The sequence below is a fragment of the Symphalangus syndactylus genome, chromosome 7 (assembly GCF_028878055.3).
Source record: "Symphalangus syndactylus isolate Jambi chromosome 7, NHGRI_mSymSyn1-v2.1_pri, whole genome shotgun sequence".
NCBI lineage: Eukaryota > Metazoa > Chordata > Mammalia > Primates > Hylobatidae > Symphalangus > Symphalangus syndactylus.
The window spans coordinates 31,911,578-31,937,812 of NC_072429.2; the positions used below are offsets into that span (position 1 = coordinate 31,911,578).

General features: G+C 38.6%; 1 protein-coding gene across 2 annotated transcripts in view; it reads right to left on the reverse strand.

Moving 5' to 3' along the window:
* Positions 1–2,851: 2,851 nt before the first annotated feature.
* Positions 2,852–26,235, reverse strand: part of MRPL22 (mitochondrial ribosomal protein L22) — a 33,170-nt gene continuing 9,786 nt past the window's right edge. Inside the window, exons 4-8 of one of the 2 annotated variants that reach the window (XM_055285502.2) lie at positions 22,804–22,921; positions 17,400–17,465; positions 16,624–16,701; positions 12,212–12,281; positions 2,852–5,579 (exon numbers count right to left, since the gene is read on the reverse strand). In XM_055285502.2, the coding sequence (XP_055141477.1) occupies positions 5,368–5,579; positions 12,212–12,281; positions 16,624–16,701; positions 17,400–17,465; positions 22,804–22,921 (544 nt within the window). In that variant the 3' untranslated portion in view covers positions 2,852–5,367. Of the gene's footprint in view, positions 5,580–12,211; positions 12,282–16,623; positions 16,702–17,399; positions 17,466–22,803; positions 22,940–26,235 lie in introns of both variants that reach the window. The other variant, XM_055285501.2, reaches the window with a different exon arrangement.

Here is a 26,235-nt window from a genome sequence, read left to right on the forward strand (position 1 = left end):
AACCCAACTTGTTCAACTAGAGTTATATTTGTGGTAGTCTCTGACTGGAGGACATTGGCATGCTTTAGAAACCAGAAAACTAAAAAGTACATTTCTGTACTTACAACTAAGGTTCATTCATATAATATATGCCAGTCATTTATGCCCACACTGATTCAGAGATGGAAGAGAACAATGTGAGGAGGTGGTCACAGAGTAGGAGACTACAGATTCTATTATACCCAGACAGTACACAGGCATCTGGCCCTGTAGGAGCAGCTATGATGGAATCCTAGTCTTTCTACTAGAACAGTCCTATTGTGAGGAGGTATGGTTTTCCTCCTATGTCATCTGATTGCATTGTTCCTGGCTACGTAGCTTTAAAATCTAGTTCTTGGGCCACTTAGAAATTCTTTGAGCAATCCAATATTCTTTTAATAATTCATTTTTGCTTACATTAGTCTTACAAGATGCTGGAATGGGATGCTTGCTGCTTTAGCATGGTGTCTTTGACTGAGTTACCACTACAATAGGTATCAGGATGCCAAAATGACTGTGAGAGCATCACTTCCAGCTCCCAGCTCTTACTCATCTTTCAGCCAATTCTAACCCACAACCCTACAGAGAACGGAATTCTGAGAAATGTACTTCCAGGTTGGCTATGATACAGCACATTCCTACAAAGGATTCTTTTTTCTTTTTCTTTTTAACTACATAGGATTCTTAATCTTCTCTGTATGCTCTTTTCCCACATCGAATTTTTTCATTTGTATTTGATTGAATTCATAGGTCACGTCCACTTTAATGATCCTTTTTCCCCAAAGAACCAAGAGTTAAGAGTGTTCAATTATCAAGTAGCTTGAATTATATTTAAACTTTTTTTAAAAAGGAACAATTTCTAGTTTTAAGGCAGTATGATTTCAAAAAGTTATCTATATAGTTTCTATTTGAAAGAATGAAAGAATCTATTAAGGTTCCTTTATGATAACCCTAGAATCAATTTCATAAATTTTTACAGCCATTTAAAAAGGATAGGTATTTTCTGTAGGGTACAAAGTTTGAAATATTTATCACACCTATTACTGTGTAACAAACTACCTCAAATCTCAATGGCTTAAACAATAAGCAGTTATTATTGTTCATGACTCTGTAAGTCAGTTTATAGTGGGTTTTCTCATCTCAACTGGGCTCATTCATATAGTCAGTTTTTCATGGGGTAGGCAGCTCTGTTGATGTAGGCTGGGCTCACTCACATGTTTAGGAGTTGGCTGGCTGTCAGTGGGTGATTCACTGCTCTCTTCCATGTGGTCTCTAGTCCTCCAGCAGGTTAGCTTGGGCTTGTTGACCTGGCAGAAGCAAAGGTCCAGGAAAAAAAGAGGAAGCAAACAAGACCTCTGAGGCCTAGACTGAAAACTGGAAAACTGTCACTTCTGCTACTTTCTGTTGGCCAAAGAAGCCACAAAGCCAGCCCAGATTCAAAGACTCCACCTCTTAATAAGAGGAGATACAAAGTCACATTGCAAAGAGCATCGATATATGAAAAGAGTAAAGAACTGTGACCATTTAGATAAACAGACAAATAGATAAACTACTTAAATCAGTATTTCTTATACTGGGGTCCACCATGGACACATGGAATTTACAAATGCTCTTCAGAAGACTTGTACATTTTCTCAAATTGACTGCATGTGTGAACAACATTTTTAGGGTCATTTAACTTTTTCCTTAAATTGCACTTTGAAATTAATATTGCCATCCCTTCCTTTCCAAAGTAGAATTTGTATGAGCCTCCTTGGGCCATAAGTGAAAATAATCATTCAAGTCCCCATTGGATATTTTTAAAAATTTTATTTTAGTGCACAAGTATAATTCACCTACCAATATTTCCTTGCTTTCATTCAAAGTATTTGTAATAAGCCGGGTGCAGTGGCTCACACCTATAATCCCAGCACTTTGGGAGGCCGAGGTCGGAGGATCACTTGAGCCCAGGAGTTTGAGACCAGCCAGGGCAACATGGCAAAACCCTATCTCTACAAAAAATACAAAAACTAGTCATGTGTGGTGGTCCATGCCTCTTCTCCCAGCTACTTGGGAGACTGAGGTGGGAGGATCACCTGAGCCTAGGAGGCTGAGGCTAAAATGAGCTGTGATCGTGTCACTGCACTCCAGCCTGGGCAACAGATCAAGACCCTGTCTCTAAAATAGTAAGAATAAAATAAAATCCCTTAAGTTGACATTTGATATCATAGCTCTTTACTGAACCATATATTTGTTTTTATCCTTTCTCCTGATTGTATCTCATTAAGTAAACTCCCAAAGAAGCAGTAACTATTTTTCAGAGCCCCCTGTCCCTCTGAATCCACAACAGACACTTTCAATGACTGATATACAGTTGTCTTTCCCATCAGTGAACTCCTCAGGCAGGGGCCGTATTTACTATGTTCACTGCCTGTATCTTCAGTACCATGTATATAATAGTTGCCCAATAAATTACATAGAGTTGAAAAAACAAAAGCTGACCTTTTTTTTTTTTTTTTTTAATCTATCATGATTACTTTTTGAGAGGAGAGATGGGGCAGTGACCGGTGGTGCAGGTAGAGGCTTCAGGGTTGCTATTTATGTTCTATTTCTTGTCTTAATGGGGGTTATTTGTACATGTTCATCAGCTGATCATAATTTGTGCTGTATACTTGCAACTGGTGTACTTCTGAATGTGCTACACTCAAATGATGAAAATTTGAGTCTACAGTAATTCTTTGGAAAAGAAGGAAATTACAAGTGTTCAGAGATTGCCATTAAAGAATAACAGATAATGGTTTCTGAATGTATTAGTCCATTTTCACACCACTATAAAGAAATACCCAAGATTGGGTAATTTATAAAGAAAAGACATTTAATTAAATTAAAGTTCCACATGGCTGGGGAGGCCTCAGGAAACTTACAATCATGGCAGAGGGTGAAGTAGGCACATTTTACATGGCAGCAGGCAAGACAGCGAGTGAAGAGGGAACTTTCAAACACTTACAAAGCCATCAGATCTCATGAGAACCCACTCACTATCATGAGAACAGCATGGGGTACAACACACCCATCATCAATCACCTCCCTCCGTCACTAGGTGGGTATTATAGGTCCCTCCCTGGACACATGGGGATTATAATTTGAGATAAGATTTGGGTGGGAACACAGAGCCAAACCATATCACTGAACATGCAAAGTGAAACTTCAAGTGGGGACCACAATGTTCATGGATGTTAGAAAGTACACTCTTAGCCACGAAAACTAGCCGGATGTCACAACGGGAAAGATTCATTGAGATAATGTATATAAAGTGCTTAAAATAGTACCAGGTACAGTCAGTGACACAGGTTAGCTATTATTACTTTTTGTAACATACAGGAAGCAGTTCCAAATGAAGGCTTAACCTGCAAAGGAAATTTTCTTCATTACAATCCTACTTTTTCCTTACCTCTTTCAAAATAGCTTTTATAGCCTGACTGAAGCAGTGCCTTCACTTACATAATTTGTATTTATGATGTCCATGGCACCACCTGGCTTATTTTAGTCACACCCAAGGAAGTCACAACTCCAAGACCAATCGTGGAGCATCCCCACCACATGAGAGCACAGTGACCTGGTGTGGTGATTCTCTAACATGCAAATCACTGGGGCATTTATTAAAACTGCAGGTTCCATGGTCTCCCACACCAAAGCTTCTGATTCACTTAGTCTGAGAGTAGAACCCAGGAATTTGCATTTTTAAACAAATTCTTCAAGTGATTCTAAAAAAGGTTTTCTACAGAGTACATTGAGTCTCTTGTTTCATAAATGAATGAAACGGAGGCCAGGAAGGGAAGAGACCTATCCAGTCTTCTTTCTGGCTAATGAGAATGCAGACTAGAATGAAGGTCACCTTTTAATATTCCAGTGTTATTTCCATGACTCCATGCTACAACAGCTTAGGACCCAGAATCAATCTGTCCTACACCTTGGTTTATTCCACTGACCCCTGATGTCTTTTTACCCATGCATTAGGTTAACTGGAGAGACACAAAAACCCAGCTGTATACTCATTAGGTATGCAGAACCAGGTACTTTAGAAACCTAGCTTAAATCATAGCCCCAATATTTACATGCTGTGTGACTTCAGATAGTTATTTGAATTCTGTGTACTTCGGTCTCTTCCTTTGTAAAGTGGCAAAACAATACCTACATTTGCAGGATGTTGTGAGGAATTATGTAAAATACTAATACAGAGCTTGCAAATAACAAGTTCCCAGTAAACAGTAACTATTATTAATGCCATCTTAAAACATGGCAATAAAACTACATTCTTCATTCTCCTAGAGCCGTATTCTCAAAGCATAGTCCCCTACAACAGAATTACCTGGAAGTGTTTGTTTAAAACATAGATTTCTGAAACCAGCCCCCCATCAGACCTAGTGAATTGAATCACTGGGGTGGGGCCCAGAAGTCTGCATTAACAAGCAAGCATCCTCCATTCTTCTTTTGCATGCAAAAGCTGGACTAGGGCTGTAGACAAAGAGTATTTCTTCTTAATGAAGACGTGTATGAATGAGAGCGAAGCAGTGTTGAACACTCTAATTTGAAACTAACAATTTTCTGCTAATAAAAGGTTGGGTGCCAACTACTGCCTCATTTTAGAATGCAATGCTGAGGTTGGTTCAATTCCTCTCTCAGTAATTGAATTTACCCTGAAAAATAAATCAATCCTAAACAAGATATCCAAACAATATAAAGCACTGTTGGAAGAAGAAATAAAAACAGGCTTTGCTTAATCAAAAGAAAATTTTCAAAGTTAAAGGTTTTTGCAGTTTTGGATTCGTATATCTAATAAACTCCTGTAGTTTCAAGTTACTGCTAAAACAGTAAAGGAAAATATAATTCTTGACTCACTGGCCTGTGCCAACAGTGAAAGGAAAAACAGTACCACTGAACACCCTAAAATACTGTAATGAAACATGCAGCCACTCTAACTTCCCATGGTCCCAAGAGAAAATTAAGTGAAATAAAAGCAATTTTCTTACCTCATAACACTCTATTCAAGTCCAGTATCAAAACAGCCACCTGCAGGACACTAGTTGGAAAATTAACATTCCCTTCCAAAGTTACTCCAAAAGCCTTTTGAAATATAGTCTGTTACTATGTTTAAAGCTGATTTCCCCTTCCAAGTCGCAAATGCATACAAATATGCCCAGAGGCTCAAAAGAAATGGGCAAAGCCTTATAAATATTCGTTTACAACTAGCAGTTATACACTGTTTCAATAATTCAATGAGAAATCATAAAAAGCATTTGTCTTCAATTTTTGTTTATTTTTAGAAAATAAATGGCAAAATATATACACCGTGGAGTCTGAATCTCCTCATCATAGAGTGTGAACGATGGTCCGGCTGCGAAGCTGCTGAATATACTCTTTGGCATGGGCGACTGCCGTCTTTGGTGGCTCAGGTGGAGGTGGGGGCCCTTCCACCAACTTCACAAAATAATGGCAATAAACCTTCTCCATGATCCCAAAGCGACCTCTGCCATGGTAGCGGATGCGTTTCAGGCACTGGCCTCGTCCTGAGGTGGACTCAGCTAAATGGGAAGAAAAAGAGAATTACAGGAAATGAGTGTTATCCACAAGCCTGATCAGCTGAGCAATTTCTGTCCTTTACTTGACTGGATTCCGAGACCACATAGGCTCACTGGTTGGCTAGCGCAGGCTCGTCTCAAAACAACTATCTCCTGAATACTAACTAAGGACCAGGCACTATTCTAGTGTTGGAGAAGTAAGAGTGCACAAGACTGGCAAGGCCTCTGCCTCCGAACAGTTTACATTCTGGAGAAGAAAGACGTAAAATAAAATAATTTCAGCTAGTGACAAGTGCTGTGAATAAATCAGAATGAGATGACAGACAATGATGGGGTGTAGGGGACTTCAGACTGGGAGTGTCAAGAGGCATCCCTGAGAAAGAGACATTTGATCTAAGAGCATAATGAATCATCTGTGTGAGGATCTAGGGACAGGGTATTCCAGGCAGAGGAAACAGCAAGTGCAAAGGCCCAATGGTGGGAATGTACTCGGCTTGTTTTAGGAAAAGAAAGAAGACTACCATGCTGAAGCATAGTAAGCAAGGGGAAGAGGGGCACAAACAAGGGAAAGAGATTAGAGATAAAGCCAGGGCAAGATTACACAGGGCCCTGTAGGCTCCGGCAAGGAGTTTTTTATTTTATTCTAATTGTGATGAGAAGCCACTGGAGTCAATGGCTCCCAAATGCTGGTTCTCTGACAAGCTACATCAGACTAACCTAGAGAATGTAATTAAAATGCAGATGCTGAGAACTCACCTCTGTGGATTCTAATTCAGTATAGCTGGGGTGGGCCTTGGAAATTACATCCTGGGCAAACACCTGTACCCCAACTCTCCCCAGAAATTCTGATTCACAGCCAGTTTTAGGAACTCTGGCACAACGGCCCCCTCAGCTCCCCTCCCCCATTCTGTATATCAAAATTTGACCTTGAAAGTTTAAAGAAATCTTTTAAATAGTACATAAGGGCCGGGCGCGGTGGCTCACGCCTGTAATCTCAGCACTTTGGGAGGCCAAGGCGGGCAGATCACCACAAGGTCAGGAGTTGGACCTTGGCCAACATAGTGAAACCCCGTCTCCATTAAAAATACAAAAAATTAGCCAGTTGTGGTGGCAGGCACCTGTAATCCTAGCTACTCGGGAGGCTGAGGCAGGAGAATCGCTTGAACCCAAGAGGCAGAGGTTGCAGTGAGCCAAGATCCACCACTGCACACCAGCCCGGGTGACAGTGCAAGACTCCATCTCAAAAAAAAAAAAAAAAAAAAAAAAGTACATAAGGAGAACTGTTCACCTGTTCACCCCCAATAAGTCAGAGTAGTAGCCAGCTACCTTCTACTATTTTCTGAATGTATTTAGTCAGCTACTTGTTTAGTTAATAAGCCTTTTAAAAAGGTAAAATCTACAGAATACATATCAAATTATCCATTTCAACACTCATCATTCTTATACACTTACTGTGACATACTTTATAAATATAGGGACTATACCAAAGTATGCACTTGACAACTCTCTAACTACGATATCCTCTAGTGAAGTGGGTTTCAGCAGAAGCCTCCTAGCTTTGCCAAAGGGAAAGCCAAGAATGAAAGGAAAACTGCCTAGGGTCTAAGTTAGATAGGGAAAGACCTACTGCCCTTTTATTAACTTCATTTAGTGGGCAATGAAAAAATGAGTTTACAAATTTCCAGAGAAAGCAGCATTACATAAATCACTTTATAAGGAAACCCCATCACGGCGCGTCCCCTGGATCAACTTGCCTAGAAGAAACCTACAAATAAGAACAGTGAGACCAGAAAATTTCTAAAAAGCATTTTACAAATGTGATAGCTGCTTCTATCCAAAATCATTTCTCTATCCAACTTGAGCACCAATTTCCAAATACTCAATGGATCGCTAGATCACAATGATCAACCCCATCAGGGTCTACGTCGGCTCCCATTTCCCTTCTATCTCCCCCAAAACACAAACTTACAGAAATCTGCACAAAAGCAGAAGCTCAATGCCTGCTGTCAGTCATGATTTCATCTTAAAGGCATAAAAGATCATCTGCATATCTTAAAGCCATGATGCCATCATTTCTTTATGTCAAAACAAAAACATTAATTTTTCTGAAACATCCTAAGATTCTTTAGTACACCGTAATGGGAATACCCAACACAGCCACCCTGAGGTGTAAATGAAATCAGGACTTAGAACATAGTTGCCAAACTGTTTTCTGGTTCCTCTCCTCCAATCTCTCCTCCACTAAGTCCATATTTAGGGGTTTCAAACTGCTTTTGTATACGGAATCATTTCAAGCAAAATCAAACAATATGTAGAAGCTTGATATATAAAACACTGTAATGCTGATCTGCTCCTATTGAAACGTGGGTCAAGGAAGACCCAAAACTGTGCCATTCATTCACTCAACAAACATTTTTGAGTTCCTCCTGGGTACCAGGCTCTGTCCTGGGCTCCAGGGATATAGTGGTGATGAAGATATCAAGGGTCCCACTGCTAGACACCTCACAGAGCACAATTTCAAAACTACCGCTTATCATTAATACTTTTAAAACACTATCTTAATAACATAAATCTCTTACCCAAACCTCTTTGATGTAGTTTGAACCAAATGCACAGCCTGCCATGTTCAGTTCTCTGGAATATAGGCCCAATCTACCCTTCCCATTTTATCTATTCGAAGTTAAATTTCTACTTCCTTCACACTGTTCTCCGCATTGTACTACACTATTACTGCTTATTCCAACCTATGTGCCTCTGCATGTATGGCTACCCCACTTTAAAAATCTGCTCTTCTCCTGGAAGAACATTCCTCCAGACTCCCAAAAGCCTATCTTCACATGCCAATTTTTTCTACAAAGTCTCCACGACTATTCTAACCCATATTGACCTTTTCTTCTCTACTCCAACAATACCATTTGTCTGTATTACTCTTTTTGGTCCCAAATCATATGCTGTCTTTATAAGCATCTGTGTTTCATCTGTAAAAGTCACCTCCTCAACCAAACTTATACCCTTTTTGTATTGCCCCAAAAGTTCATGATCCATAGAAACAAAAATAATTTTGAAATACATAATCTGCTACTTAATATCATTTTTTCAATACAGAGGTCTCTGGTAAATCTGCTCAAATTCTGAAATATGTTTCAAAGTTTTTCAAGTACATATAATACTAATGGTATACACGGTATTATTATACTTCAGAAGAACAATGTGTGCATTCTTCCAAAGAAATACTACTGTCAAAGAACTACAAGTGTTAAATGTTTTAAAATGACACAAAAGATATAACATCACCTATTTAATGTGGATAGTATGCACACAGAAAGTACTCAAATACTTTTTGAATGAAAGAACACATTAAGATATCTCAAAAATGAAGACAACCTGTGTTTTTCTATAGATAATACCCAATAGGTGTAATGAATTTAAAATATTGCCAATATTTTCAGGGCAGGCACGGTGGCTCTCACCTGTAATCCCAAAATCTTGGGAGGCTGAGGCAGGTAGATCACCTGAGGTCAGGAGTTCGAGACCAGCCTGGCCAACACAGTGAAACCTCATCTCTACTAAAAATACAAAAATTAGCTGGGTGTGGTGATGCACGCCTGTAGTTCCAGCTACTCGGGAGGCTGAGGCACAAGAATTGCTTCAACCCTGGAGGCAGAGGTTGCAGTGAGCTGAGATCGCACCACTGCACTCTAGCCTGGGTGCAGAGTGAGATTCCATCTCAAAATAAATAAATAAGTAAGTAAGTATATATACACACAGCGAATATTTCCTATTAGTAGTATTTAGTAAATACAAATCTTGAAATTGTAACATTAGAAGCCCTCGCCTCCCACCTTCATCACTCTTAGCCAATAAGATTGATATACAGGGTCAGTTGATCACTTTCCCTAAAGTGATTCGCTTTAGATGCCATGAATCACTAAGCAGTGACATTTTATTAGTCCATGTCCACTTGTTAAGGCCTATTCACAGTATCATTAGTCATCATTAAAGTTTGAAAGGGAAATGAACTTTCTAAATCTGTGGTCATGCAACACCAGGTATTAGCTTTAGACCAATGACGGGCATTTGAAAGAATTACCATATAATGAGAATATATGCTATCAAAAAAGCACTTCCTTTAAAATGCCTATACTTATTTCAGGGTACTGAAAGAACCATTGCTGAACCAAAATAGTAGCCAATAAGTAACTAGTCTTTCAAAACTCTAACAGAAGTCTATGGAATGAAATGTCTAGGCCTTTTCCAAGAACACAGTAAGATAAATCAGTTTCCCATATTTTATGGTTAAGAATCAATAGTTTATTAAACTACCGATTATTATTAAGCTGTTTATTAAATAAACAGCTTCCCAGGCCTCTCCACTGGGGTTTCAAGTCCAGTGGGTCTGTGCTGAGGCCTGGGAATCTATATTTTAAGTAACAACCTCAAGATGATTCTTAAGAAAAAGCTTGGCAAATACAGGGATAAAATATCTGACACATCATACTCTTCCTGAGGGAACTCATCTCTTTTGATTATGGAATTAGGCATCAAAATACTTAGTGAATGAAAAATTTTAAAAATCATAATATAAATCCACATTTATTATCCTTACTTAAGTCATCAACACAGAAGTAGATGAAGAGAGTACAGGTAAGGCAGAGATTTTTCAGCAGAAATGTGCAAAAGAACTCCGGATTAAAGGGTCAGACAATGTGGCTTATGCCTGTAATCCTAACACTTTGGGAGGCTGAGGTAGTAGGACTGCTTGAAGCCAGGAGTTCAAGACCAGCATAGGCATCTAAGCGAGACCTCTGTCTCTACAAAAAATTTTAAAATTAGCTAGGTGTGCTGGTATGTGCCTCTAGTCCCAGCTACTCAGGAGGCTGGGGCAGGAAGATGACTTGAGACCAGGAGTTCAAAGCTGCAGTGAGCTGTGATCACACCACTGCACTCCAGCCTGAGTGACAGGGCAAGTCCTCATCTCCAAAAATAAAAAAAGATAAAATAAAGGGTTATTTATGTAGGATTGGTTAAGCATGTTTTTGCTTAATGACAACAGTGGACCCTGCCCCTTCATTTGGAAGAACAGGATTAAGCTTTTTATCCTATCTCTCTTTACTACAATTATTGAAAAGGATTTAAAGACAGTTATTGAAAAAGGCTTAAAGACAAATCGTATTTCATTTGTATCTGAAGTCCATTAGAAAGTCTATCAGCTACGAATCTCACATTCCTGTGAAACTGCATAAAATTAATTAAATTTGATTTGATATTCAGAGTCACAGAGCAGGAAGAATCACCAAGAGGTTTTAAGCAAATGGTCTTGCTCCTCATCCCTTCCAATGATTCCAAGCCCTCTCCAACATTATTTATTCATAATGCTCCCAGAAGAAAATGCTTATGATTAACTACTATGGCCCTGCATCTTCTGAGTTGCCATTTTGATTTCCCTTTGCATCTTTGCATGTATCACAATAAAATTATACAAGATTCAGCTTTAAAATAAAGCATTTCAACTGAAAATCAACTAATTTGAATTTCAGGAGGTGTGGTGGCCAGCATCAATTCCGGGTGAGTTGAAATGAGATTTTAACCTAATCAGCACAGAGGCTATGTGAAAAAGTAGAATTTAGATAATTTTTTTTTTACTCTAATTGTTGAAAAATTATAAAATACAACTAATTCCCCCTATACTGATTCAGCCCTTTCTCCTCCATCTGGAGAGTAGCTGTTCCCCATATCCTGAATTTAAAATAGCTTTAAGTAAAATAATCTTTATATGTTGGTATGGCAGATTGAGAAAATTTTGCTTCAACATCAACATTTTTGTTTGATTATAAAACTGCTGAGGTTAGGAGTAATTGCTATAGTGAGAAAAAAATAATAACTCCAACCACTGCTCCACTTTCCCGTGGTGTTGGCAGGAGGCAAGAGAGCTTTGTAATAAACATTAATCTCCTTCTCGGAAAAGAACTGTGTGACGGTCTGCAGCAAAAAGATTCCTTAAATTTGTACAGCACATCATGCTTCCCAAAGCATTTTAACTTATATTAATTTAATTTGATGTGGAACAAGCATGTAAAAGCAGAGACAATGCTTCAGGATGTAGTAACAAAGTGGAACAAACACATCTGGGTCAACTGAGCCGTCCAAGGCCCCTTGGCTTTTACAATTCAACAGACCTTCCATTTTGATAATTGGAAGGTTAAATTACAGGACACCTTTATGGATTAGGCACCTGGCTTGGCACATTATAAATAAAAATTTTTTAAATGCACCTGTGATTATTTACCTCCTTCTGGTTGACAAACAACTTTAAAAATGTGTTAATACTATTTGTTATAATATTACAATTAAAGTACCACTCTATGTACCCCAGTCTTGGTATCTATTATTTAATAATTATTAGCAATTGGGTTTATGATCTCAGTCTCATTACAGAACAGGTAAAACAGTACAGTTATTTTCATTTACACTAAATTAAAATTGACATGCATACGGCTGAAGAATAAGCCATTATTAGCAATTCTCACTGACAAACCAAGTCCTGAGGAGTTAGATATTAAAGACTGTCATTAGATAAAAAACATGGCATTACTACTGAAGACATTTTCTAATGCTAAGAATATTAAAAATCTTACCTATATATAAATTGGACCTGAACTCCACGTTGTGGTCTCTCACTGCCATATCTTGTGCTTCTAAGAGAACCTTAAATAAGAAAAAGAAAAGCATTTATATGGTTAACCCTGAAGTAAAATGGAATTAAGTTTCTCATCTCTCATTATCTCTGTACTATGACTGCTAATCACATGCTTCCATAGTCAACTTTAAAAAGAGAATATCAAATGATAAGAATACAAAAGGAGAAGGGAGCTTTCCTTCCTTAGACCAAGAATTGTAAATGCATAGAACACAGCCCATCCTACTAAGTTTTTAATGACATGTGTAAGCTATAAAGGAGATAGCGGTGCTTGTAAGCAGTACCCTTGGGAAGGAACATTATGTCTTTGAGTCAGAAACTTGTTAAAAAGTTCCCAAGGCCGAAAACTGGCTAGCCATATGTAGAAAGCTGAAACTGGATCCCTTCCTTACACCTTATACAAAAATTAATTCAAGATGGATTAAAGACTTAAATGTTAGACCTAAAACCATTAAAATCCTACCAGAAAACCTAGGCAATACCATTCAGGACATAGGCGTGGGCAAGGACTTCATGTCTAAAACACCAAAAGCAATGGCAATAAAAGCCAAAATTGACAAATGGGATCTAATTAAACTGAAGAGCTTCTGCACAGCAAAAGAAACTACCATCAGAGTGAAGAGGCAACCTACAGAATGGGAGAAAATTTTTGCAACCTACTCATCTGACAAAGGGCTAATATCCAGAATCTACAATGAACTCAAACGTACAAGAAAAAAACAAACAACCCCATCAAAAAGTGGGCAAAGGACATGAACAGACACTTCTCAAAAGAAGACATTTATGCAGCCAAAAAACACATGAAGAAATGCTCATCATCACTGGCCATCAGAGAAATGCAAATCAAAACCACAGTGAGATACCATCTCACACCAGTTAGAATGGCCATCATTAAAAAATCAGGAAAAGGTCCGGGCGCGGTGGCTCACGCTTGTAATCCCAGCACTTTGGGAGGCCGAGGCGGGCGGATCACGAGGTCAGGAGATCGAGACCACGGTGAAACCCCGTCTCTACTAAAAATACAAAAAATTAGCCGGGCGTGGTGGCGGGCGCCTGTAGTCCCAGCTACTCAGAGAGGCTGAGGCAGGAGAATGGCGTGAACCCGGGAGGCGGAGCTTGCAGTGAGCCGAGATCACGCCACTGCACTCCAGCCTGGGTGACAGAGCAAGACTCCGTCTCAAAAAAAAAAAAATCAGGAAACAACAGGTGCTGGAGAGGATGTGGAGAAATAGGAACACTTTTACACTGTTGGTGGGACTGTAAACTAGTTCAACCATTTTGGAAGTCAGTGTGGCGATTCCTCAGGGATCTAGAACTAGAAATACCATTTGACCCAGCCATTCCATTACTGGGTATATACCCAAAGGACTATAAATCATGCTGCTATAAAGACACATGCACATGTATGTTTATTGCGGCACTATTCACAATAACAAAGAGTTGGAACCAACCCAAATGTCTAACAACGATAGACTGGATTAAGAAAATGTGGCACATATACACCATGGAATACTATGCAGCCATAAAAAATGATGAGTTCATGTCCTTTGTAGGGACATGGATGAAAACTGGAAAACATCATTCTCAGTAAACTATCGCAAGGACAAAAAACCAAACACTGCATGTTCTCACTCATAGGTGGGAATTGAACAATGAGAACTCATGGACACAGGAAGGGGAACATCACACTCTGGGGAGTGTTGTGGGGTGGGGGGAGGCGGGAGGGACAGCATTAGGAGATATACCTAATGCTAAATGATGAGTTAATGGGTGCAGCAAAACAACATGGCACATGGATACATATGTAACAAACCTGCACATTGTGCACATGTACCCTAAAACCTAAAGTATAATAATAATAAAAAAAAAAAAAAAAATGAAGGAAAAAAAAAAGAAAAAAAAAAGTTCCCAAGGCCAGATGCAGTGGCTCACATGTCCATGGTCCCAGCACTTCGGGAGGCCAAGATGGGATGGGCAGATCACATGAGGTCAGGAGTTTGAGACCAGCCTGGTCAACGTGTCAAAACCCCGCCTCTATTAAAAATACAAAAATCGGCCAGGTGTGGTAACACATACCTCTAATCCTAGCTATGTGGAAAGCTGATGCTGGAGGATCACTTGAACCCACAAGGTGGAGGCTGCAGTGAGCCAAGATTGCACCACTGCACTCCAGCCTGGGCAACAGAGACCCTATCTTAAAAAACAAACACAAAGTTCATGAAACTCAATAGCTTAATCTTACTGAAAAGTCTTAGCTGGGATGGTGGCTCATGCCTATAATACCAGCACTTTGGGAGGCTGAGGCAGGAGGATCCCTTGAGGCCAGGAGTTCGAGACCAGCCCATCTCTACACAAGTAAAAAATTTGCTGGACGTGGTGGCACACACCTGCAGTTCCAGCTATTTGGGAAGCTGAAGGATGAAAATCCCTTGAGCTCAGGAAGTCAAAGCTGCAGTGAGCTGTGATCATGCCACTATACTCCAGCCCTGGGCAATGGAGTGAGACCCTGCCTTTAAAAAAAACAAAAATCTAATTAAAAACTAGAATAAAATAAAAATTCTTAAACTTTGGATGCAAAGTAACCATTAACATTAGACAAGTAGAGAAAATCACACTTGATATAATAATTTCCTTGAAGAGGTTAATTATCAAATTTACTCTCCGTAGATATTTTGAATTAACTTCCTCCAGAACACATTTTTGTAAAAATATGACAATTGGGCCAGGCGCAGGGGCTCTCGCCTGTAATCTCAGCACTTTGGGAGGCCGAGGTGGGCAGATCATGAGGTCAAGAGATTGAGACCATCCTGGCCAACATGGTGAAATCTCGTCTCTACTAAAAATACAAAAATATTAGCTGGGCGTGGTGGCACACATCTGTAGTCCCAGCTACTCGGGAGGCTGAGGTTGTAGAATCACTTGAACCCAGGAGGTGGAGGTTACAGTGAGCGGAGATGGCGCCACTGTACTCTAGCCTGGGTGACAGGGCGAGGCTCCGTCTCAAAAAAAAAAGACAATTGTCAGAAATAGCAGAAACCAGGTCTTTTACGCCTTAAAAGATAAAGAATGTAGTACAAGGCTGGGTACACAACAAATACTTGTAAATGCATTCTGAATTGAATTAAATATAGCAAAATCATAGCATTACAAAGGAACCCTTTAGAAGTCTGAATCTATCAATCTCAACTATTTAACTATTACTACTAAACTGAAAGGTATGAACTGACTTTTGGTGAGAATTAACTGAATATATAGAAAATAATGCTGATATCCCCAGATGGTAAGGGACAAAAATCAATACAACTTTTTGAAAAAAGAATATTAAAAAAGAAAAACAGGCTGGGTGCAGTGGCTCACGCCTGTAATCCCAACACTTTGGGGGGCTGAGGTGGGCGGATCGCCTGAGGTCAGGAGTTCAAGACCAGCCTGGCCAATATGGTGAAATCCCATCTCTACTAAAAATACAAAAATATTATCCGGGTATGGTGGCGCACATCTGTAGTCCCAGCTACTCGGGAGGCTGAGGCAGAAGAATCACTTGAATCCAGGAGGCGGAGATTGCAGTGAGTCAAGATGGCACCACTACACTCCAGCCTGTGTGACAGAGCTAGACTCTGTCTCAAAAAAAAAAAAAAAAAGAAAAAAGAAAAATATATATGTAATAAAAAAAGAATATTCATGTTCCTAGAAAGAGTCACCACAATTACCGTCAGCACATTTGTATCTAGTTAATTAGCTACATTTAGAGTTGGAAGGATCTTTAGGGGTCATCTAATCCAATCCCACATAGTTTAGGTGAGAAAAATAGAAACTGGTTAAGTGTCATGCCCACGGTCACAAGAAAAAGATCAGAGAAAGGACTAGAGTCCAAGTCTCTTGAGTTCCAGTCCAGGGGTCTTTCCATTTAGTTACAGAATTACTTAGTTATAAAAACTCTCCTTTATAGGAAAAAAAAAATCTTCAAAAAAATATACCCTTGAAGTTCAGCCTTGCTCCAATAAATAAATAATATATACACAAAAACACACATACATACACACAAATACACACATATACATACCAAGCCCCAAATCATTAAAAATAAGATTCATCACATCATAAGCAGTAAAAAACAGATAAATATTTGGTGGAAACAAAAGCACCTCAGGAAATAAACCCTAAAGCACACAACATTCCTAAAGTATACACATATTTAATAAACTGAGCACCCTAAATCTGTATTATATAAAGTATGCATTTACAACAGAAAATTTAGGGAATTCATGATTTAGGCTAAGCTTCCTAATAATTGCAAGACAGCTGCATTCCCCAGTTCCCCATTCCCTACCACACCCAAACTTGTAAGTTTACCTCTTTAATTATTTTGGCCCCTTTTTTGTCATTGAATTCCAACTGAGCCAAAGCCTGGTCAATAGACATTCCTCGTATCTAGAATTAAAGGGTGAGAGACAAAAGAAAATAAATTAGTTTACAAAGTCAATGTTTCCTTTTCAATGAAAGCCTTACATAATTTGAGTAACTTCTAAAAACAGTGAATTGAACCCAAACAAAAGAGAAGAAAACAAGTTTGAGAGGAGATACTATTCTCTTTCAGTCAAAATGAAACAAACATTTTAACCATAAAACTGAGATTGTAATACTTTCGATAACATTAAAAGGCAGCAAACATGACAGAGAGACCACAGGTTGGTAACAACTACACTACGCATTCAAGGCATCTCCTTCTCCTATAGGATAAATGTATTACATGTATATTTGCTGCTTCTGTCTCCCCTCATCTATAAATTTCATTTTCTAGGGAAAAAAACTTAAAAGCAACAGTTTTAAAACAGGTTGAATCAAGTTTACAGACAAATAAGTAAGTTTCCTGGATTCTCTGGTTATAGCCAAACTCCGGATGCCTTTTAGTATCTATCTATCCAATGTGATTTAGTTTCTCAGAAAAAGGTGAAAATTAAGGAAAATCATACATCTCTGAACAATCATTCTTTTGACTACCTACCAATTATATCATATTCCTCACAAATCTTTTTTATTTTTCAAATCCTGGGGTGAGGGGTGGGGAGGGGAACTCATAGCTTCTTTCCTAAATTATTAATTATATGGTAATAGTCATTGCAGCTTACCAATTTTGCCAAATACCACATCTTGTCTTTGCTATATTTTATTTGTCTTCGACAGTGGTAGATTTCCTTACAAATAGGAAAACAAAGGACAGAAAGAGAATTTTAGCAGGTTTACCACAAAATGACAATAACATATACTGTTATTTAAGTTTTTACTTTCTAGGCCTAAAGAAAACGTTGCCATAAGAAATAGAAACATTACTAAGAATTTAAAGATTCTTTTCCCCTACACAAAGTTGTATTTTTCCAAAGTCTCACTATGTTAAAAGATTACTAAGGGAGATATAGAAACTATACAAGGGCTTGTTTGTGTCAACACTTGCAACATTTCTATCCAAAGAAATCCCAAAAGATTTAAATGAAAGTATCTTGAAAACATTTAGCTGATTAAAAGAACAAAAGAAAAAGTACAAGAAGAAAACGTTCATTATTAATGAGGAGAAAAATAGCAAAATGGACAAAATAACTGTTTCATGTGAAAAGCCAATATTCCAGGTGTTTGGTCAACAGCATAGGTTCTACAATCAGACTGCCTGGATTTGAATCCTAACTCTGCCATTTACTAGCTACATAATCTTGAGCAAGCTACTTAACCTCTCTCTAATTTTCCTCTTCTGTAAAATAAATAAAACGATAATTAGAGGGAAATAAAATAACCTATTTCATGAAACCATTTTATAGTGCTTGGCACATGGTAACTTCTCAGTAAATGTTAGCTTTTATTGTGTTCTATTTAAAGTTGGCCGGGTGCGGTGGCTCAAGCCTGTAATCCCAGCACTTTGGGAAGCCAAGGCGGGCTGATCACAAGGTCAGCAGATCGAGACCATCCTGGCTAACATGGTGAAACCCCGTCTCTACTAAAAATACAAGAAATTAGCCGGGCGTGATGGCAGGCACCTGTAGTCCCAGCTACGTGGGAGGCTGAGGCAGGAGAATGGCATGAACCCGGGAGGCGGAGCTTGCAGTGAGCCGAGATCGTGCCACTGCACTCCAGCCTGGGTGACAGAGCAAGACTCCGTCTCAAAAAAAAAAATAAAGTTGTAGGTATGTCCTGTTTAATTACAATGTATAGTTCAAAAAGCACTTTTCACTCATTATTTCATTTAGTCTAACTCTATGAGTTGAGAGAGAAACATTTTATATATAAACTGAAAATCAGAGAAATCAAGTGACTTGTCTAAGACCAGAGGTTTGCAAGAGACAAAGTTGGAATTCAAAGAACAGAGAAGTATGATACACCTGATACAATGTCTAGCACATCTACTTTCAAAAGTTCCTCTACTTTCTTTCCACTACTATACCAAACTGCCACTTAAAAAAAAAAATTAGAAAACATGTATTATGGGAAACTATAGCAAACTTTCAAAACTTTCTAACATTCTGACTCCTGCTGGAAATTTTCAAATGCCTTAGAAAGAGCAGTTTTCTCAAGTCGCCATCTTTTAATATGTGGCAGATTTCAGTTGCAATAGAAACAGACAGCCTGAAACTATAGCAACAGCCTAATTACATTTTCAGCAATAAAGTGTCCTGGGGAGACAGGGAGAGGAAAGAACTATCATGATTGATAATAATAATCTGCAAAAATTAATCCACTCAACGAAATCTTTCATATAGAAGAGACCCTTTAATTTGTGCATTCTTGTGGTGGGATAACTTTAAACCTTAATTTTGTATGATTACCCTCAAATTTTACACATATAAAAAATTGTAATCCTGATCAGAGGATGGCAAAAAGGAATGAAGTGTTTACAAGGCAAAAGTTAATCATCCTCTTCCAAAACTGAAAAAAAACCCTCAGCATTTACTTTGGGCAGGTGAAATGTCTAAGGGCACTTTCTAAAGATAAAGGAGACAAAGTCTCAGTACATAAGTATCAAGCAAATAAAGTAACAAAGGTGGAGGTCAGAAGACCTAGTTACATATCTCTGCCATTAACTGACCTATACAGCAAATTAGATAAAGTGAGGATAGGATACGTAAAATAGTTATTCAAATGAAATAAATGTATGTCTAAATTATAAAATGTCTAAATCAATAACTTTTAAATAAATCAATTTATTTTTAAATGCATATAATAATTTAAATGAGGAAAAAGTGTTACCTAATAAAATTTCTGGCCAGGTGCTGTGGCTCATGCCTGTAATCCCAGCACTTTGGGAGGCCGAGGCAGGCAGATCGCTTGAGCCCCGGAGTTTGAGACCAGCCTGGGCAACATGACAAAAACTCATCTCTACTAAAAATACAAAAATTAGCCGGGAGTGGTGGCACATACCTGTGGTCCCAGATACTCAGGAGGCTGAGGTGGGAAGATCTCTTGAGCCCAGGAGGTCAAGGCTATAGTGAGCCATGACTGCACAACTGCGCTTTAGCCTGGGCAACAGAGTGAGACCTTGTCTCAAAAAAAAAAAAGTTTTAGGCCAGGTACGGTGGCTCACACCTGTAATCCCAACACTTTGGGAGGCCAAGGTGGGTGGATCACTTGATGCCAGGAGTTGGAGACCAGCCTGGACCACATAGAGAAACCCCATATCTACTAAAAATACAAATTAGCCGGGCGTGGTGGCACACACCTGTAATCCCAGCTACTTGGGTGGCTGAGGCACAAGAATAGCTTGAGTCCAGGAGGTAGAGGCTTCAGTGAGCCGAGATCATGCTATTGCACTCCAGCCTGGGCAACAGAGCTAGACCGTGTCTCAAAAAAAAAAAAAGTTCTTATTAGAGCTTTATGAGAAGATTCAGATTCACATTAATGTATTATTATCAGTATGCTGACTAATCCATAAATTAAAAATATGTCTCATATAGAAATGGTTGTTGGGGGAGTGAAGAAAAAGAGGAAAAGTAAGAAATGGTAGCTCAAAGAGTTTTGACACAGTCTCATTACACTTTTCATTTATTTAACATAGCTTTTTTCAAAGATACTGCAAAAGTAAACTGACGCCCAAATTAACAAGGTGTGACTATCATAAAGCCATTTAATTTCTCTCTGGCTCATTATTTTTTTTTTTTTTTTCTGAGACGGAGTCTCGCTCTGTCACCCAGGCTGAAGTAGTGCAGTGGCACGATCTCAGCTCACTGCAACCTCCGCCTCCCAGGTTCAAGTGATTCTCCTGCCTCAGCCTCCCAGTAGCTGGGACTACAGGTGTACACCACCACACCCAGCTAATTTTTGTATTTTTAGTAGAAATGTGATTTCACCATATTGGCCAGCTGGGCTTGAACTCCTGACCCTGTGATCCGCCCACCTCGGCCTCCCAAAGTGCTGGGATTACAGGCATGAACCACCACACCCAGCCTTCATTTTCTTTATATGAAGCCCCACATAAGATAAAATCTACATAAGAATCTATATTCTTTGGAAATTGGTGCTAGCTAAACTACGAAGTTAGTCTTAAAAATACGAGGAGTAGCCTAGAACAACTCTACATTGGTAACATTCATTTTAATTTACTGCTACGGGGTTTGCTCACTATCCCATCCACTATTATTTATTGACTATATATTCTAATGCAGAAGATCAGAATTAGGTAGAATGGTAGATATTATCTGGCCCTCTTTTCAGCTAGAGATAAAACTAATTTTAATAATGGCTGCAGCTGGCAGATTGGAAATTCTAAGGGACATTGTACATTATAGCACAGTATTATGAACTATATGGCCAGTGAATAAATTACTTCTGGTAAGTCAGGTATTTATGAAGGGTAGCGGTATTCCCAGTCATAACAGGTACAACTGATGTACCAATATTAAATTACTAAATACTATTTAAAGTCAGAAAATGTTCATATTTCCCAAATGTCATAATTTGTCCCCCAAAGGATTACTGAAACAAAATCTGTGCAAAATAGAGAAATTAAGGTTTTCCAAAGTTCCTATATAAAATCAAATATCTTCCCACAGGCACTTGTATAAGAAGGATAAATGATACAAAAAAGTTAATCAAAATAGTTTCATTAAATATAACACACAACAAATTACTGTATTGAATAGTGTTCATCATTTGCTAGAGTTAAGCAGATGACATACTACCAACTATTTGAATTTTGCCACTTGGGATATATCCTAAAGTACATTTTTTTAATATCTAAAGATACTAAACAAAACAAACACACAACAAAATTGTGCTGTTATAGATTCTGGACTTGACAAATACTGTTATAATTTATTTCCAATTAATAGCTGATTTCAGGCTGGGCGCGGTGGCTCACGCCTGTAATCCCAGCACTTTGGGAGGCCGAGACAGGCGGATCACGAGGTCAGGAGATCGAGACCATCCTGGCTAACATGGTGAAACCCCATCTCTACTAAAAATACAAAAAATTAGCCGGGCGCGGTGGCAGGCGCCTGTAGCCCCAGCTACTCGGGAGGCTGAGACAGGAGAATGGCGCGAACCTGGGAGGCGGAGCTTGCAGTAAGCCGAGATCGCGTCACTGCACTCCAGCCTGGGCAACAGAGTGAGACTCCGTCTCAAAAAAAATAAATAAATTAAAAAAAAAAAAAAAACCTGATTTCAAAGACCTTAGGTAAGAAGCAAAAAAAGTTCATTAATTACAGAAAAATTTTTATTTATGATATTTGTGCAACTGTGTAACATTTCATTTAGTAAATTTTAGTTAATTACAAAATGGAGACCAGCCTGGCCAACATGGTGAAACCCCATCTCTACTAAAAATACAAAAATTAGCCAGGCATCGTGGTGGGCACCTGTAATCCCAGCTACTCCGGAGGCTGAGGCAGGAGAATCCCTTGAACCCGGGAGGCGAAGGTTGCAGTGAGTCAAGATCGTGCCATTGCACTCCAGCTGGGTGACAGAGCAAGACTCTGTCCCATGGAGTCAATACTTAATAGCCTAGACTGACAAATCTTTCAAGTTGTGATGTCATGACAAAATATGAAAGTTGCAAAGTTATTTGTTTATTCTGTGCAGCTAACGATAAGATAAATCTCCAGTAGGAACCCATTGATTAAGTTCAAACTTTAGGTTCAAATTGCAAAACAAACAAACAAAAAAACAGTGTGTCTATATTCAAATATATAACACTGGAAAATCATATACATAATTTAAACACTGGCCAATAGTTTAAGTCATTCTTGCCAACTCCACATGCTCCATCATAAGAGCTCATCAGCAAGCCTCTCAGAGTCGAAAATCAGTATGTCTTAAACTATTAGCTTAGTTTAGAGTTAAGGTCCCTATCCAGGAGGTTAAGTAAAGACAAACAAGTAAGTAAAGTATAACAATCGTTTTCAACTATCAAAGAGATAAATCTAGTACATCTTCTGTGTCAATTAGAGCAAATGGTTGTATAATTTTTTTAACACAAAATAATAAATCATTACTAATCACTTAAGAGTAAGAGCACTACCAGAATTAAGAGATTAGTTCTACCCACAAACTTACTGCTGGTCTCCGAGGTTCTCCAGGCAGTTGTGGAGGATAAACAATTTTATTCTTCTTCTCCCATTTTCGAGAAATGTCAAGAGAAGCACTTGTGTGGATATATGATTGAGGTAAAACACTGTGAAATGAAAGAAGCCTATAAAACAACAGACACTTAGGCGACTTTTTGTAGAGTTTACATATCTTTTGAACCACTTCAGCTCCATTTTGATGAAAACAATTTAAGGATCACAACTGGAAATATTCTAGAGGTATTCATTAATAGAGACTACTTTTAAACACAACAAAGAGACAGTTTATTAGAGGCTAATGGGAGAGAAAGTAAACGCACATAAGTCAAACCGTTAATAGATATTAACCCAAGATTTCTTGCCCTGACTGGCCAATAACACTGTCTTTTATAAGTCACCCACTCCTAAGAAAGATTTAGAGAAGACATAATGAGCTCTCTGATCTGACCTGTAAGGTTGCCCAACTTTGTTGAGTAACTAAGACAAATACACAAAACAATTAGAAGACAATATAAAACCACATAACTAAAATATGGGAAACAGCAGAGGATTTCAGAGGTGACTTCAGGTGAATCTTGAACATCCTAATTGATATGGCTTGGCTTTGTGTCCCACCCAAATCTCATCTTCAATTGTAATCCATACATGTTGAGGGAGGGACCTGGTGGGAGGTAATTAGATCACTGGGGCAGTTTCCCCCATGCTGTTCTCGTGATAGTGAGGGAGTTCTCATGAGATCTGATGATTTAAAAGTGGCAGTTTCCCTGCGCTGTCTCTCTCTCCCACTGCCTTGTGAAAAAGTTGCCTGCTTCCCCTTCACCTTCCCCTATGATTCGAAGTCTCCTGAGGCATCCCCAGCCACGCAGAACTGTGAGTCAATCAAACCTTGTTTGTTTATGAGTTATCCAGTCTCAGGTAGTATCTTTATAAGCAGTGTGAAATGGACTAATACACTAATTATCAGAAGAATGGGGCAACGACATATATCATCCATGCAGAGGTACAGAGTTGAGAAATAAGGGGAGGTCTGACTGAGTCAGAGAATTTGTTAAGTATTGGAAAGGTCACTGAGGCTAGAGTGGTTGTCTTTGAATGCTAAATTAATGGGCTGAGACTTGATGATAAAGATCCCAAATTCACTATTCCTTGACCTCTTCCCCCACACTTCAACTGCTTTAATAATATACAACTAGTCATTCTCCCTCTCCCATCTTCCCCGGCATCAGCTACTCCCCTATATCACTAAATAAAATCACTCTTGAATGGTGTTCTAGAGTTTATCTTCAACTTCCCAATGATTTTCATCCTGCCAGAGCTAGTCACCAAATCTTACAGATAAAATAAAGATTCCCTTGAAATCGTTCTCAAATGCTTTACCTCTTCTCCATTCTAATTGCCACCATCCTATCTAGCAATAGCCTCTAGATTGATTTCTCTTCCATCAACTTGCCCAGTTCCAATCCATCTTTCTCTGCTTGAGTACCAAATGAGCTACCCTTCTATAATTCAGAGCTACACATGTCATCCTCCAGCTTAAAAACATCTGTTGAAATAAGCAGATGAATAGTTATGTAATATTAATATTTAATGCTATCCTTTTTTTTCCAGCGTCACTGACTACTGGGATTCTTGGTATGGAAACAAGCAGAAGAGGTTCAGCCAAAATCCAGTAAGTACTAGATCTCTCCACTGAAGAGGTGTAGAAGCAATGAACAATCTAGTAGCAATTAGCACCCCTACTTCCCAGATTACGGTCTTGAAATACTATTTCCTATTGAAGAGAACCAAAACTTCTGAGAAAAATGGCTGATTGCAGATCTCAAGCAGATAACATACAAAATGAGCCTAGAACATCTTGTCATATCAGAAAGCAAAGAAGCCATCAAAGATTACCAATGTCATGTCAAAGGCACTCAGGAGCCAACTTGTGGATGCCCAACAAGCCAAAGATGGGACAAGCCAAACATTAATGAGGACAATAATTGTAGCGGGTTGAAACACATCAAATATGTTTAAAGCCATAAGTTTATAATAAAACCAGGAAAAATACAAATTAGTTACCATTAGAAGATGCTAGTGAGCCAACTTGTTATTTTGAAAATTGGTGAATGAAGAGAAAGAATGAAGAAAAAGACAAGACTTACCCTGCCTTTCCTATACAAACTGTACCGTTAAGTTTCCAAGTAGTAGATGAGGAAAAGTTTTACTTGTATAAAGTTAGTAATGAAGGAATAGCAAATTATAATAGCATCATCTTGTAATCCTTAATAAACTAATGGATAAAGGAGGCGTTATGTGCCTCCTTATGGAAGAACACACCACCCACCATCCACAAAGTAGTCTTTCCTGCCCAAAATGAAACTGGGGGCTCAAGCTCCTAGATTCAAAATAGGAAACACAGAGAAAAGACAACATGTTATGTAATATCATGGGGATGCACTCGGTAAACTCCAAGGTATAGAAAATGCTACAAAACAACCAGTTGTCTCCAACAAATAAATTACAAGAAAAAAAAAAGAGGGTTGAAAAAAAAACCTACAGAGTAAGAGATTTAACAGAAATACCAGTTAGTTTCAATGTGTGAACTATTATAATTTAAAAAGTATGACAGTTATGAAGCCATTGGACGTTTAAATATCAAATGGATATTTAATGCTTTTTAATGAGATAATAGTAAAATATTTGTGAAAATGATTGGGGGGAGTGTTTCAAAATATGATGAGGGAGAGTACAGGTTATAAATAAGATTGGCCATAAGTATTAAGTGTTGAAGTTGGGTGACAGATACATGGAGGTTCATCAAACTGTCTACTTTTGTATATGTCTGGGCATATCCAAATAAAAAGTTAACACAGCAAACTTTGGTATTTCCCTACTGCCCACAATACGAAGTCCAAACTCTTTAGCAAGACATAGAAGGCCTTTCATAATCTAGACCCAATCTGCCCTTATAGCCTAGCCACATAGATGTTCATTGTTCCCTGACCAAGCCTTTACTCAAATTGTTTTCTCTTGTCTTATTATCTCCTGAATGAAATGCTTATCCTGTTTTAAGTTCTAGCTCAAATGTCACCTCAATGTGAAACATCACCTAATCCCTTCTCTGATCATGATTCTCGCGTTGTCTTAATACTTTGTTCTTGCCAGCCATACAGCAATGACTTAGACCACTGTACTACCATAAGTGGCTATGATAGAATGAGTTATTGTCCTAAGGGTACAGATGTTGAGCATTTAAAGGGCAAGTCCGACTTTCTTTGTATTCTAGCACCAAGAACAATGTCTGGTATGTGGATACTGAGTAAACATTTAACTCAGACTTATATACTCAAAGTGGTTGTACATTGGCATATTCTCATACAAATATGCAACTTGGATGATTTACTTGGGAAACAAAACCTTTGTTTTTAGTCTTCAAGCC